Source organism: Lolium perenne, chromosome 6, assembly GCF_019359855.2.
Source record: "Lolium perenne isolate Kyuss_39 chromosome 6, Kyuss_2.0, whole genome shotgun sequence".
Taxonomy (NCBI): domain Eukaryota; kingdom Viridiplantae; phylum Streptophyta; class Magnoliopsida; order Poales; family Poaceae; genus Lolium; species Lolium perenne.
In genome coordinates, this window is record NC_067249.2 from 239,232,713 (window position 1) to 239,245,167 (window position 12,455).

At 50.3% G+C, this 12,455-nt stretch overlaps 1 protein-coding gene across 1 annotated transcript; it reads left to right on the forward strand.

Annotated features, from left to right (window-relative positions):
- Positions 1–10,131: 10,131 nt before the first annotated feature.
- On the forward strand, positions 10,132–10,754 carry LOC127309249 (uncharacterized). Its single transcript, XM_051340165.2, has one exon. It carries the CDS (start codon positions 10,227–10,229, stop codon positions 10,629–10,631), a length of 405 nt encoding a protein of 134 aa, XP_051196125.1. The 5' UTR covers positions 10,132–10,226; the 3' UTR covers positions 10,632–10,754.
- The last annotated feature ends 1,701 nt before the right edge of the window (positions 10,755–12,455 follow it).

Sequence of the window (12,455 nt, forward strand, 5' to 3'; positions counted from 1 at the left end):
CAAGTTGTATGCACATGTCACTGTCCGAAACCAAAGGCCCCGAAGTGACAGAAATCGGGACAACCGGAGGGGATGGCGGTGATGTGAGGATAACATGTTTTCACGGAGTGTTAATGCTTTGCTCCGGTGCTCTATTAAAAGGAGTACCTTAATATCCAGTAGATTCCCTTGAGGCCCGGCTGCCACCGACTGGTAGGACAATAGATGTTGTGCAAGTTTCTCATTGCGAGCACGTACGACTATAATTGGAAAACATGCCTACATGATTAATGAATTGATGTTATTTCTTAATGCCTTATCAATCCTATCAATTGCCCAACTGTAATTTGTTCACCCAACACTTGTCACTTGTTATTGGAGAGTTACCACTAGTGTAGATCGCTGGGAACCCCGGTCCATCTCTCATCATCATATACTTGTTCTACATGTCATTAGAAGTAGTATCAACTATCTTCTGGTGCCATTACCTCTGTGTTACTATTACTGCTGCTGTGTTACTGTTATTATTGCTCTCATATCACTGCTACTTTCACATCACCCCTGTTACTAGTGCTTTTCCAGGTGCAGCTGAATTGACAACTCAGTTGTTAAGGCTTATAAGTATTCTTTACCTCCCCTTGTGTCGAATCAATAAATTTGGGTTTTACTTCCCTCGAAGACTGCTGCGATCCCCTATACTTGTGGGTTATCACTGGGAGATATACTCACCAGCAGAATCAGCACGGAACACGCGAATGGGTGAGGTATACTGAGTGCGGACCATAGCCGCAAAACGCTGATAAAAATAGAGCACCTCACTGCGAGAGTGCATGAAAAACACCCAGGTGTACCGTGAAAAATCATCAATGAATAATATATAGTATTGATGGCCCCCTTTCGAAGCGAAGGGAGCCGGACCCCAAACATCTGAATGGACTAAATCGAACGGTCGCTGAGAGATAGACACACTAGTAGGATAAGGAAGCTGAATCTGTTTGCCTAACCTACAGCCCAGACAGTGTAATGACCCATCTCCAGAGACAGACCCTAGAAGGCCACGATGAACCAAAGACGACAGGCGAGAGTCACAAAGGTGACCAAGACGATGATGCCACTGCTGAAAAGAGCCGGTTACAGAGGCAACAACCGGAGGAGAACTGACAGATGGAGGGGCAGCGGAAGGAACACGAAGCCAGTCGAACTCCCAAAGCCCCGGAGACTTACGGCTACGAGGGCCAGCTCCAACCAGGGCCTGTGTGCGACGATCCTGAACCGCACAAGACTCAGCGTCAAGAATGACGCGACAACTAGAATCGGTGAGCTGGCAAGCAGAGAAAAGGTTCATCTGAAGGCGAGAAACATGAGAAACATCAGGGACAGAGAAAGAGGGAGTAGAAAGGGTGCCTCTACTAGAAACAGGAATAGAGGTACCATCAGCCGTGACAACACGGACAGGAGAAATAAGAGACCGAAGAGCAGACAGAATAGAAGACTCAGAGGTGATATGAAAGGAAGCTCCAGAATCCAGATACCACAGGGACGTACCTGACTGTGTAGAAACTGGTGGTCGCGCAGTGCCAGAAGAGCCAATCACAGAACTAGCAGCGCCCGGCGAGGAAGAGTCTGTAGTAGCGAGCAGACCACGAAGACCCCTGAGAATGTCCTGATCAGAGAGTGCAACTGCAGAAGATCCTGAAGAGCCAGCCTGCTGACGATCCTGGAACAGCTGACGTAAACTGGGATCCCGCGTCCAACAGGTGGAGGAAGTGTGGCCAACCTTGCCACAGTAGGTGCAATGAGGACAAGGGCGGAGACTCGGACCGCGAGGCTGCTGACGTAAACTGAAATCCCAAGCATCAAGCAGGCGGTGAAGCTGAGCTATCTCATGCGCAGAGAGGGGCGCGACTGGAGAGGTCGACGTACAATCAGGTGCCGACGAGGAGCTATCACCCACACGCACAGAGGCCACCAAAGGGGGTGACGGAGAGCAACACGCCGATGAAGACAGAGTCGGCAAAGCGCGGTCATAACCACGTGAAGAGGCCGCGAAAGTTGATGTAGAGCGGCAGGCCGACGTAGACGGAGTCGACGAAGCGCGGCCATAACCGCAGGAAGAGGCCGCAAAAGTCGATGTAGAGCGGCGGGCCGACGTAGACGAAGTCGGCGAAGCGCGGGCAGAGCCGCATGAAGAGGCCGCAAAAGTCGGTGAAGCGCGGGCAGAGTCGCGTGAAGAGGCCGCAAACGGCGACGAAGAATGGCTAGCCATCATACACGGAGGCAGCGGACAAATACCAAGTACCGAAGGGAGACCCAAAGATAAGGCGGGATCAGCGGAAGAAGACATCGGGTAACAACAGCCGACGACAGTATTTTTTTTTTTTGCTTTTTTCTCAGCTGGAAGTCAACTCACGGCCACGCGCAAAGAGATCGAACCAATCTCAGCACACGCGGGCCGATCGGCAGGGGAAGAAGATGCGCACGGCAGCCAGGGAGATCGGGTCAACGAACTGGCCAAATCAGAGAAACACCAGGGGGATCACGGGCCAGCAGAGACCACAGGCCAGCAGGGGCCGAACGGGGCGCGCGGAGAGCGGGCGACGGCCTGGCGGAAGGCGGGCGGGGTCGGGCAGGCGTCGGGCAGGGAGATCGGCGCAAGCAGGGGAGAGAGAAACTGGATCGGCCGGAACAAGCTTGAACGTCGGCCGTACGGACTAGAGGAGGAGGACCAATTTTTTTTTTGCTCTGATACCATGAGTACATGTACATGTGCACATATGCAGAAAGCCCCCTAACATATGGGGAAACTACAATATACAGATATATACATCTAACACTATCCAACATCATATTTCATACATGGCTATTTTTGAGCATTTCCCTCTCCTGGCTGTGTCGATCAACCCAGAATGGAAATGGAGTGCTGAGATTTTCTCAAACTTGTTTTGGGATGTTGTCCCGTTATCCAGACATATATAGTGGATCCGGACGTATTGGGGAAAAAAGAACTCGCGAGCAGAGTAGCAGACACGACTGAGGAATCCCAGTACGCTGGTTTGGATTGAGCTCTACATGCCTGACAATGACGATTGAAAAGCTACTAACTGTATTTATCAAACTAGCGAGCAGCGATGAATTTGTCCAGAATTTTCGGCCGGAACTTGCTTGTTTGGACATCAACAGATTTCCCTTCAAATGGACAGCGAATTTACAGCCCTGGGTACCTCGTACTCCAAATTTTTGTGTGAGATTGTTTTATTCACACACAATATCCGTTGCCAGTAACAAGACAGCTATTATGACCAACATGTGCGCGTATCTGCATGCAAAGCCACAACCACACTGTGTGTATACGTCAACTTCAGAGAATGACAATCTGGCGTGTAGGCGACCTGCCGTGCATGCATGCACTCTTTATTTCTCTGTGATTTCTTTGAGATTTAGGATTATTACTACAGTTCATATAGCTGATGAAATGTTTGGGAGTGGATGCGTCTTTTGTTAGTGAGATAGAAGCTGAACCTCCTGTGGAGTACAACCTTCATCCCAAGGTTTAAGGCCTATATTTTTTTAGAAAGTCAAACTATGTTAAGTTTAATTAAATTTTTAGAAAAAAATATTAATATGTTAAATATAAAATTAATATTATTAGATAGATGATGAAATATATTTTATGTGCTATCTAAAAAATATTATATTTATTGATAGATTATTCTAAAATTTTGGTCAAATTTTACTTGCTTTAATTTTTTTTAAAAAATAAGCTTTAAGCCTTGAGATGGAAGTAGTATTAAAGCAAGTACAATAAATTCTAGTGAGCTGAGAGAGAGGAGAAGAGAGAAGAGGAGTGGACCTCTCATGCAAGAGCTAGCTCTAGCACGTGCTATTAGACACTTTGTAAGAGTGAATGGTGGATCGTGCATTGATAAAGTACTAAATTTTTATAGCTCACTATTATACATGCTGGCTCTAGATTGACTATAGATGACATGACACTTAGCTTACAGCCAGCAGCTGGCTCTACATTAAACTTGCTTTTATGTAGAAGATGAGCTTCGTTGTTCGGAGCTACTAGTTAACTAAGTTGGCAGCTAGTATGACCTGTCCGTATCTGCATGCAAGCTCAACCTCACACGATTACCCAAGACCTATCGCCATGCTTGTGTGACCAATAGTAGCTGAAAGGCCGCTGGTGTGCAGCTGTTGTCTCGGCGCTGGCCCCACCAGCGACTCGAGTTGGTTCCCCTGTCGGCGACGGCGGCTTCGCCCGCTTCCCCACCGGCCGATCTCCTCGTCCCCGTAGTCTTTGTTTAGGTTAACCACGGATCCGGCTCGCGTGTGCGCCCTGTTCCCCGTGGTGCTCTCCATTGCTGCAGCAGTTCCCTCTCCCGTTCACAGAACCGGTTTTCCCTCTTTCTCTTTCCTACCACCATACAGCCTTCCAATCGCGGCGGCGTGCGGTCGTAAGACACTGGTTCCTCCTCCGCCGGGGCTGGCCCAAGTCTGGTGTGGGTGGTGGCGGTAGAGGTTGGGGTTGAGGATGGCGAAGGAGTTGGGCGTTGAGGGCATGATGCGGAACATGAAGCTGTCGGAGGCGGAGAAGAAAGGCATCCGGATCGAGTGGGACAGAGGCAAGCAGGTCGGCGCCTCGGACCCTCAAGCCATTGGCAAGCTCTTCTCGGAAAAGCCGGCAATTGCGAGCGCCATGGCCGCCGCCCTCGGGCGAATCTGGTGTCCCCTCAAGGAGCTCCTCTGCAAAGACCTAGGTGATAATCTGTTCCTCTTTACTTTCAAGCAACACTCGGGGCACTCTCGCGCACTGAAGGAGGGGCCGTGGATGTTTGATAAGAGCCTGTTAGTGATGCGTGAGCCTGATGCCACTAAAGCTTTTGATGAACTCGAATTCAAGCATATCCCTATTTGGGTTCGGGTTTCGGGGCTGCCTTTTGGGATGATGAATAGAGCTGCTGGCGTTGTTATTGGGAATGAAATCGGTGAAACCATCCAGGTGGAAGTTGATGAAGAGGGTATGGCCATAGGAAAGGTCCTAAGGATTCAGGTGCGCCTGGATATAACACTCCCTCTGCGACGGGGAGTGATGGTGGAGATCGACGATGCAGGAACTGAGAAATGGTGCCCGGTTGCTTATGAGTACCTCCCAGATTTCTGTTTTGTTTGTGGCCTCATAGGACATCTGGAGACTGCCTGCAATGTCATATTGCCTCCCACTGAGCAAAAACAATATGGCTGTTGGTTAAAATTCATCCCACAACGCAAGAGAAGTGACGAAGGGAGCTGGAACAAAGGCTATGAAAGAAAGAACTCAGGGCCTTGGCGAGGCAGTAATTCTGGGGACTGGAGTGGGAGGAAAACCGGTAGCGACGCTGATGACTGGAGGAAGAACAAGCCAAAAGAGAGCAAAAAGGGGGAAGAAAAAGAGGTCACCAGCCCGCTAAAGCTCTCAGCTCCTGTGAGCAAGGGAGGGTCTCAAAAACAGCTTGTCTTTTCTGCTGAGGATGGCCTGCATCCTTCTAAGGACAACGCTGCGACCCCTGATGGTGCTCTCGGAGCACCCCCAAGCGAAGTGGAGATGTCTGTCCAGGGTCTACCGCTGCTGCCAGAGGCGAAGCAAGTGAAGGTAAACCCCTTGAAAGGTGATATCGCAGGAGTGCAAAAGCCTTTGTCAACGTTGAAACGCAAGGGTAGAGATGGTAGAGGAAACGGTGCCAAGGGAGGCCCTACTCTAACTGGTGAGAAACGTGGGGCTACTCCCATGGATGTCGATGCAAAGAAGGCTAAAAAGCTGAAGAATGTGGTGGCAATACAAGAAGACCAAACAAAAATTGTGGGGCTGGCGAACCAGTCCCAGGAGTCGCAATGAAATGTGCTTCATATAATTGCCGGGGTTTGGGGAATGGCCCGGCAATTAGAGGTCTCCTGGATTTACAGGAGAAGGTGGACCCCGATGTTTTGTTTTTATGCGAAACAAAGCTGGATACTGGTAGATTGCAATGGTTGAGGTGGAAGTTGGGTTTGACTAACATGGTGGCTATGGACTGTGAGGGTCAGAGTGGTGGGCTCGCTCTCTTCTGGCGTTCAAGCGTCAATCTCACCGCAGGGTTGAAGTCTAAATACCACATTGATGCAATTATTAAGGAAGATGATGGTTTTCAGTGGCGCTTCACTGGTGTCTATGGGGAACCCAAGACTGAGCTGAGGGATGCGACTTGGCAGCTGATGAGGTCTCTTAAACCCCAGAGCAATCTGCCCTGGGTATGCATGGGCGATTTCAACGAGATCCTTTTTGCCTGCGAGAAGGAGGGCGGGGCGGCTCGGCCCCAGGCCCAGATGAACAAGTTCAAAGAGGCCCTTGAATTCTGTGACCTACATGACCTGGGCTTCACGGGTGATCCTTTCACCTGGCGTAACAATAGCCATGAAGCCGTTTCTTACATCCGTGAGCGGCTGGATCGGGTGGTGGCCTCTGAATTATGGTGCACCCATTTCCCTGGGTTTAAAGTCATCAACGACAATCCTCGGCACTCTGACCACCGCCCTGTTGTGCTTGTCTTGGATGATGATAAAAGAACCAGAAGCTATGGTGAAAAACAATTCAGATTCGAAGCTAAATGGCTTGAGGAGGAAAACTGCAATGCTATGGTGGAGAATGCGTGGCTCCGCGAGACCCGTGGGAGAGGTGGTGATGCGGTTACTGCCCTGAAAGGTGTGGCCTCTGACCTGAAAGACTGGAGCAATAACACCCTTGGGGACCTTGAGAAGAGAATAGCCAGAGTCAAGAAAGATCTTGAAAAATGGCGCCGGATGGAGATCTCGAAACAACAGGTCAACAGAGAGCACGTGCTGCGCTATAAGCTTGAGAAAATGGAACACCAAAGAGACATGTACTGGCGGCAACGGGCCCACGTCAAGTGGTTGGAGAAGGGGGATCGCAACACCTCCTTCTTCCACTCTCATGCCTCTGCTAGGAAGAAGAGGAATAAAATTAAGAAGCTGGTCCGTGATGATGGTGTGGTGGTGGAGGGGGAGTCGGAGATGGCGGCGGTGGTGACTAACTACTTTGATTCTCTCTTTACTTCCTCCACAGGTCACCGTCTTGAGGAGCTGCTCGAACATGTCTCGCCGCGAATTACTCCAGATATGAACGAGCACCTCCTTAAAGACTTCACTGCTGATGAGGTCAAGGAGGCCATGTTCAGCATTGGCGACCTCAAGGCCCCGGGCCCGGATGGCATGTCTGCAGTGTTCTACAAGCGATACTGGCACCTTGTTGGGGACCAGATCACTGCTGAGGTCCTGGCTATCTTGAAAGGCGGTGGCCTTCCGCCTGAATGGAACGATACTACTGTGGTACTTATCCCTAAGGTAACCAGCCCTGAAAAAATGAAAGATTTGCGCCCAATCAGTTTGTGCAATGTGCTTTATAAAGTTGTGTCGAAAATGTTGGCTAATAGGCTGAAGTTGCTCTTGCCTGACATCATTGCCCCTAATCAGAGTGCCTTTGTGCCTGGCCGGCTGATTACGGATAACATCTTGTTAGCTTATGAGGCTACTCACTATATGCAGAACAAGAGGACTGGCTCACAGGGGTTCGCTGCTCTGAAGCTCGATATGAGCAAGGCGTTTGATCGCGTTGAATGGCATTTCCTGGAAAGCATGATGGCCAAGATGGGCTTTGAACGAAGCTGGATCAATCTGATTATGGAGTGTTGCTCCACGGTGAAGTACAAGATCAATATCAACGGCACCTTGACTGATGAAATCTTGCCAGGTAGAGGTCTCAGACAGGGGGACCCCATATCCCCCTACCTGTTCCTTCTTTGTGCTGAAGCTTTCTCTTGTCTCTTAAATAGTGCTGATATTAGAGGTGACCTGGAGGGTGTGAAAATTTGCCCGGAAGCCCCGAGCTTTAACCATTTACTGTTTGCAGATGACTCGTTGATACTCATGAAAGTTACCCCAGAGAGTTCAACTCATCTGCAACATGTGCTACAGCTGTATGAGGTTTGCTCGGGACAGGTTGTCAACGTGGATAAGTCCTCTATCATGTTCAGCAAGAATACAAGGCAGGCTGACAAGGCTGCCATGATGGCTAGCCTTGGTGTGTCTACTGAGACTTGGAATGAGCGCTACCTAGGACTCCCGGTGTATGTTGGGCAGTCAAGATCAAAGGTTTTTGCCTATCTCAAGGATAGGATCTGGAAGCGCATCCAAGGTTGGATGGAGAGGATGCTTTCAAAAGTGGGCAAGGAGATCCTTATCAAGGCTTGTGCCCAAGCTATACCTATCTTTGCCATGACCTGTTTTGACATCACCAAAGGCCTCTGTGATGATATCAACTCCATGATCTGCAGACATTGGTGGGCTTACCAGGATAATGACCACAAGATGCATTGGCTTAGCTGGGATAAGCTAACTCTCCCAAAGAAAGAGGGGGGTCTGGGCTACAAAGATCTCCATGCCTTCAATATGGCTATGCTAGCTAAGCAGGCCTGGAGGCTGCTGACTGATCCCAGGTCTCTTTGTGGGCGGGTCCTGAAGGCCAGGTACTACCCTGACACGTCGGTGCTCCTGGCTACCCCTTTGGAGGGGATTTCATATTCCTGGAGAAGCATTCTCAAAGGTGTTGACCTGCTGAACATGGGAGTCATCAAACGGGTTGGTGATGGCTCCTCCATCAACTTGTGGCTTGACCCGTGGCTTCCCAGAAACTGGTGCAGAAAGCCAATTACCCCCAGAGGCCAAAATGTCCTCACCAGGGTGTCTGAGCTTCTTGACCCTGCCTCTGGCACTTGGGACGCGAGATTGGTGGACGACACTTTCAGCATCCAAGACGCGTCTCTCATCAAGGCTATTCTTGTTCATGAGGATATTGAAGATTTCTGGGCTTGGCACCCCTCTCCAAAGGGCCAGTTTTCGGTCAAGTCGGCTTACAAGCTTTTCAGGGAGGATAGAGAAAAGCCCTGCTCCTCCGGTGAAAACTCCTCCCCAGCTAATTCCTTTAGCTGGTCCTTGATATGGAATTCTCCTATTACTCCTCAAGCGAAGATGTTCCTCTGGCGCCTTGCTCACAACAGCCTGCCCCTCCGCTGGAACATTCTTAGAAGGGGCATTGACATTGATGCCCTGTGCCCTATGTGCTGCAGATTAAATGAAGATGGAGGTCACCTCTTTTTCAACTGCAAGCATGTGCGCGCCCTGTGGAAGGAGCTAAAACTTGAGGACTTCAGGCTCCGGCTTACCTCTTGCCTGGATGCCAAAGATGCTATCGCCTTGATCTTAACAGCTAATGACCAGGTGAAGTGGAGGTGTGTTGCTCTGCTGTCTGTTTGGTGGCGTGTGAGAAACAAACGCAATGCGGGCGAATCAATGGCTTCGTTTTCCTCAGCCTATCACCAGATTCTCTCACTTGCTGCCGACTTTGAGCATCACTGTAACAAGCTCAAGAAGCCTGTGGCCCCTGCGGGGGAAATCAAATGGAAGCCCCCGGAGCAAGATTTGCTGAAGATCAACACTGATGGAAGCATGGACCTGGTGTCTAGGTCGGGCGGCTGGGGTTTTGTGGTCCGCGATGCGCTTGGCGAGGTGGCTGGAGCTGGCGCTGGATACATGGCACATGTGCAGGACGCCCTGCACACTGAAGCTGAAGCTTGCCTTCATGCGCTGCTCCTCTCTCAAGCCTGGGGCATTTCCCGTGTCCACATCGAGACCGACTCCCAACAACTTGTGCAAGCTATCGAAGGAAGTGATCAAGACCTGGCTCGCAATGGGGCTATCTTTAGGGAGATTAAGTTTCAGTTATCCTTGAACTTTTCTATCTTTCGCATTTCCTATTGCCCTCGGGCCTGTAACCGTGTTGCGGACGCTATGGCGGCGCATGGCGCAAAGCTAGGTCCCAGGTCCCAGGCTGTTTGGCCGGGCTGTGCCCCTGACTTTGTGTCTGTTCTGGTAGCCAGCGATATTGCTGGGCTTACCCGTTAATGGAGTTCATGATTCCATCTCAAAAAAAAAAAAAGACCTATCGCCATCTCACTTCCCCGTAGCCTCCTCTTCGTCAACGCTCTGCCATATTGCGTACATAAACAATGTGCTTCGCCTGAGGTTAGCATTATCATCGTCATAGTATAAAACTAGCTCTGATGTACTTTGTACGTACAGCTACACGCACGAATCACTGGCTTAGTTAACAAGCGCACACACATCTCATTTTGCCGTTCGCAAGCAAAGGGCCGATGGGAGATCTGCAGCGCACGGGCGGCGCGCCGCGGCGAGGCGCCTTGCAGTTCCGTATACCGCGACGGCCTCGGCCTGTCGTGGCGACGGGCGCGCCGCTGCTGCCGGGAGAGGCGCCAGGAGATCGCAAGAAGAAGAAGATGGTGGTGGCGCGGCTCGGCGGCGCGCGGAGGAGCCTCTTCGGGGCGGTCCGGCGGCTGCGGATGCGGTGGGTGGCGGCGGCGTACCGGCGGGCGCTGCGCCGGCTGAGCGCCTTCTACGCCAGGGCGCTCGATGACCTGCTGGAGGGCGCGGCGAGCGTCAGCACGATTCACGCCAAGGCTGGAGCCGACTGCTCCTTCGCCACCGCCTTCGCGCCCGTCGTACCGGTCGGCGGTGCGCATGGAGCGGCAGGGGATCGATGATCGAGTCGTGTCGTTGCATGTATAGTACTCGATCGTTTTTTACTTGACTGCATGTGAGGAATCCAAGTGCTATATATGTTCTGCTTCTCGTTGAAATTACATTTCTTTGGTGCCTTGCTCTTCCACCTCCTCTGGATATCACTACGGGAGATTGGAAGTCTGCCGACGGCCGCCAGTCGGCACATGCAAAGAAGGTCGTCAGCACATGCTGTGCCGACGGTGACCGTCGTGCATTCTCGTCAGGCAAGATCCGGTCGGGGACAGCAAAACAACCGTCGGCACATCTCTTAGGCGTTGGCACAGATATCCACTGACGGTCGGATGGTCGCCGTCGTCGGCGCACGAGCTGTGGGGCCCAGGCCTCCGTTCCGTCCCCGTCCCGAGCGAGCAAGCGCCAAGCGTGCTGCAACACGTTTCAAAAAACGCGCGAAACTGGTAGAGGTTGTGCCGACGGTATGTCGATATCACCGTCGGCACATACCTGCCAAATGGTACAGTTTTTTTTATTTTCCAGATTTTGCTCCAATTACCACATAAATAGCACCTAAATGGCTCAAAAGTAGCAGAAATATCACCCGTCACAGATATACCACAAATATATCATCATATCCCAAATTTAGTACAAATATAGCATACAAGATCATCGTACATAGTCATCCTACAAAGATCATCCTACGTATAGCAATAGTCATCATCTAGCTAGTACAAAGCAACTATCATGATCTACAGAGGATAGTAATCACACAGCTCTGATGATGTGAACCGAGGGCAAGGTGGGTCGGTGCTCGGGGAGGTAGAACCACGACGAGAGCCACCGGGTGAACTAGAAGCATGCCGAGGTGTGCCAAAAGCACCAGGAGAACAGCGACCGGGGTGCATCGATGTACCATCAGAAGAGACGTTCCCGGATTCTCCCAATCCCTACATGTTTGAGGAAGTTAGCAACTTAGCTATGTAACATCAGGTTAGCAACTTAGCCAAGTTAGCAACTTATCGGGGTCGCCTGACGCTGACGCTTGTATATGCAATAGAATTCCTCCTTCGATGAAAACACTAGTGTCGGCCCCGGATGAGGTGGCTCTGGCTCTATTTTCTCGCGCACTCCAGTCATCATAAACCTAGTAGAGTGATATGTCAGGTTCAAACAAGGGGACTTATGATGTTTTGCAACCATAGAGATTGAAACTTACTACCATCTGATTGCTCGACCACCGAAAGTAGTTATCTTTCACAAGGTCATGCCCATGAACCTTCTCGACATACTCCTCATAAGCTGCTGCATAGGCCGCCTCGAAATGAACCTACAATTTCAAAAATAATGCGTCTCGTTAACATAGTCATTCAGTAACAAAAGTCAAAACAGAGAATGAAAATGTGGATGACTTACATGTACATCTGCCCAAGAACGATATGTAGTCCGCGAGGAGGTACCGTAGCTACCGGAGGGGGGGGGGGGGGGGGGGGTAGCCTTGATCTGGCCGTCGGCAGACTTCCAATCTCCCGTAGTGTATATGATAGTATGATACGATTACTCAATTTCTGAATATGAAGAGCACATACGATAAACTAAACATGAAAAAAATCATGGTTATTTTTTGTGTAGTACATCATGAAAAGTGTATCATATTTCATATAAGAAAAACCAAGAAGTGCATTATAACTCCAAAGCAGGCTACACGACATAAACACAACGTCACACGACTTACAACACAGCCTGCAGCAACCAAACAAGGATAGCTCTCAATCTATCATTTTTTTAAACAGTAAGCCAGGACCCTACGTTTAATTAACTACATGATACCCGCGCGTTGTTGCGGCAATCGT

Coding starts and splice junctions, on each gene's coding strand:
- LOC127309249 (XM_051340165.2), top strand. CDS start 10,227: ATGGGAGATCTGCAGCGCACGGGCGGCGCGCCGCGGCGAGGCGCCTTG.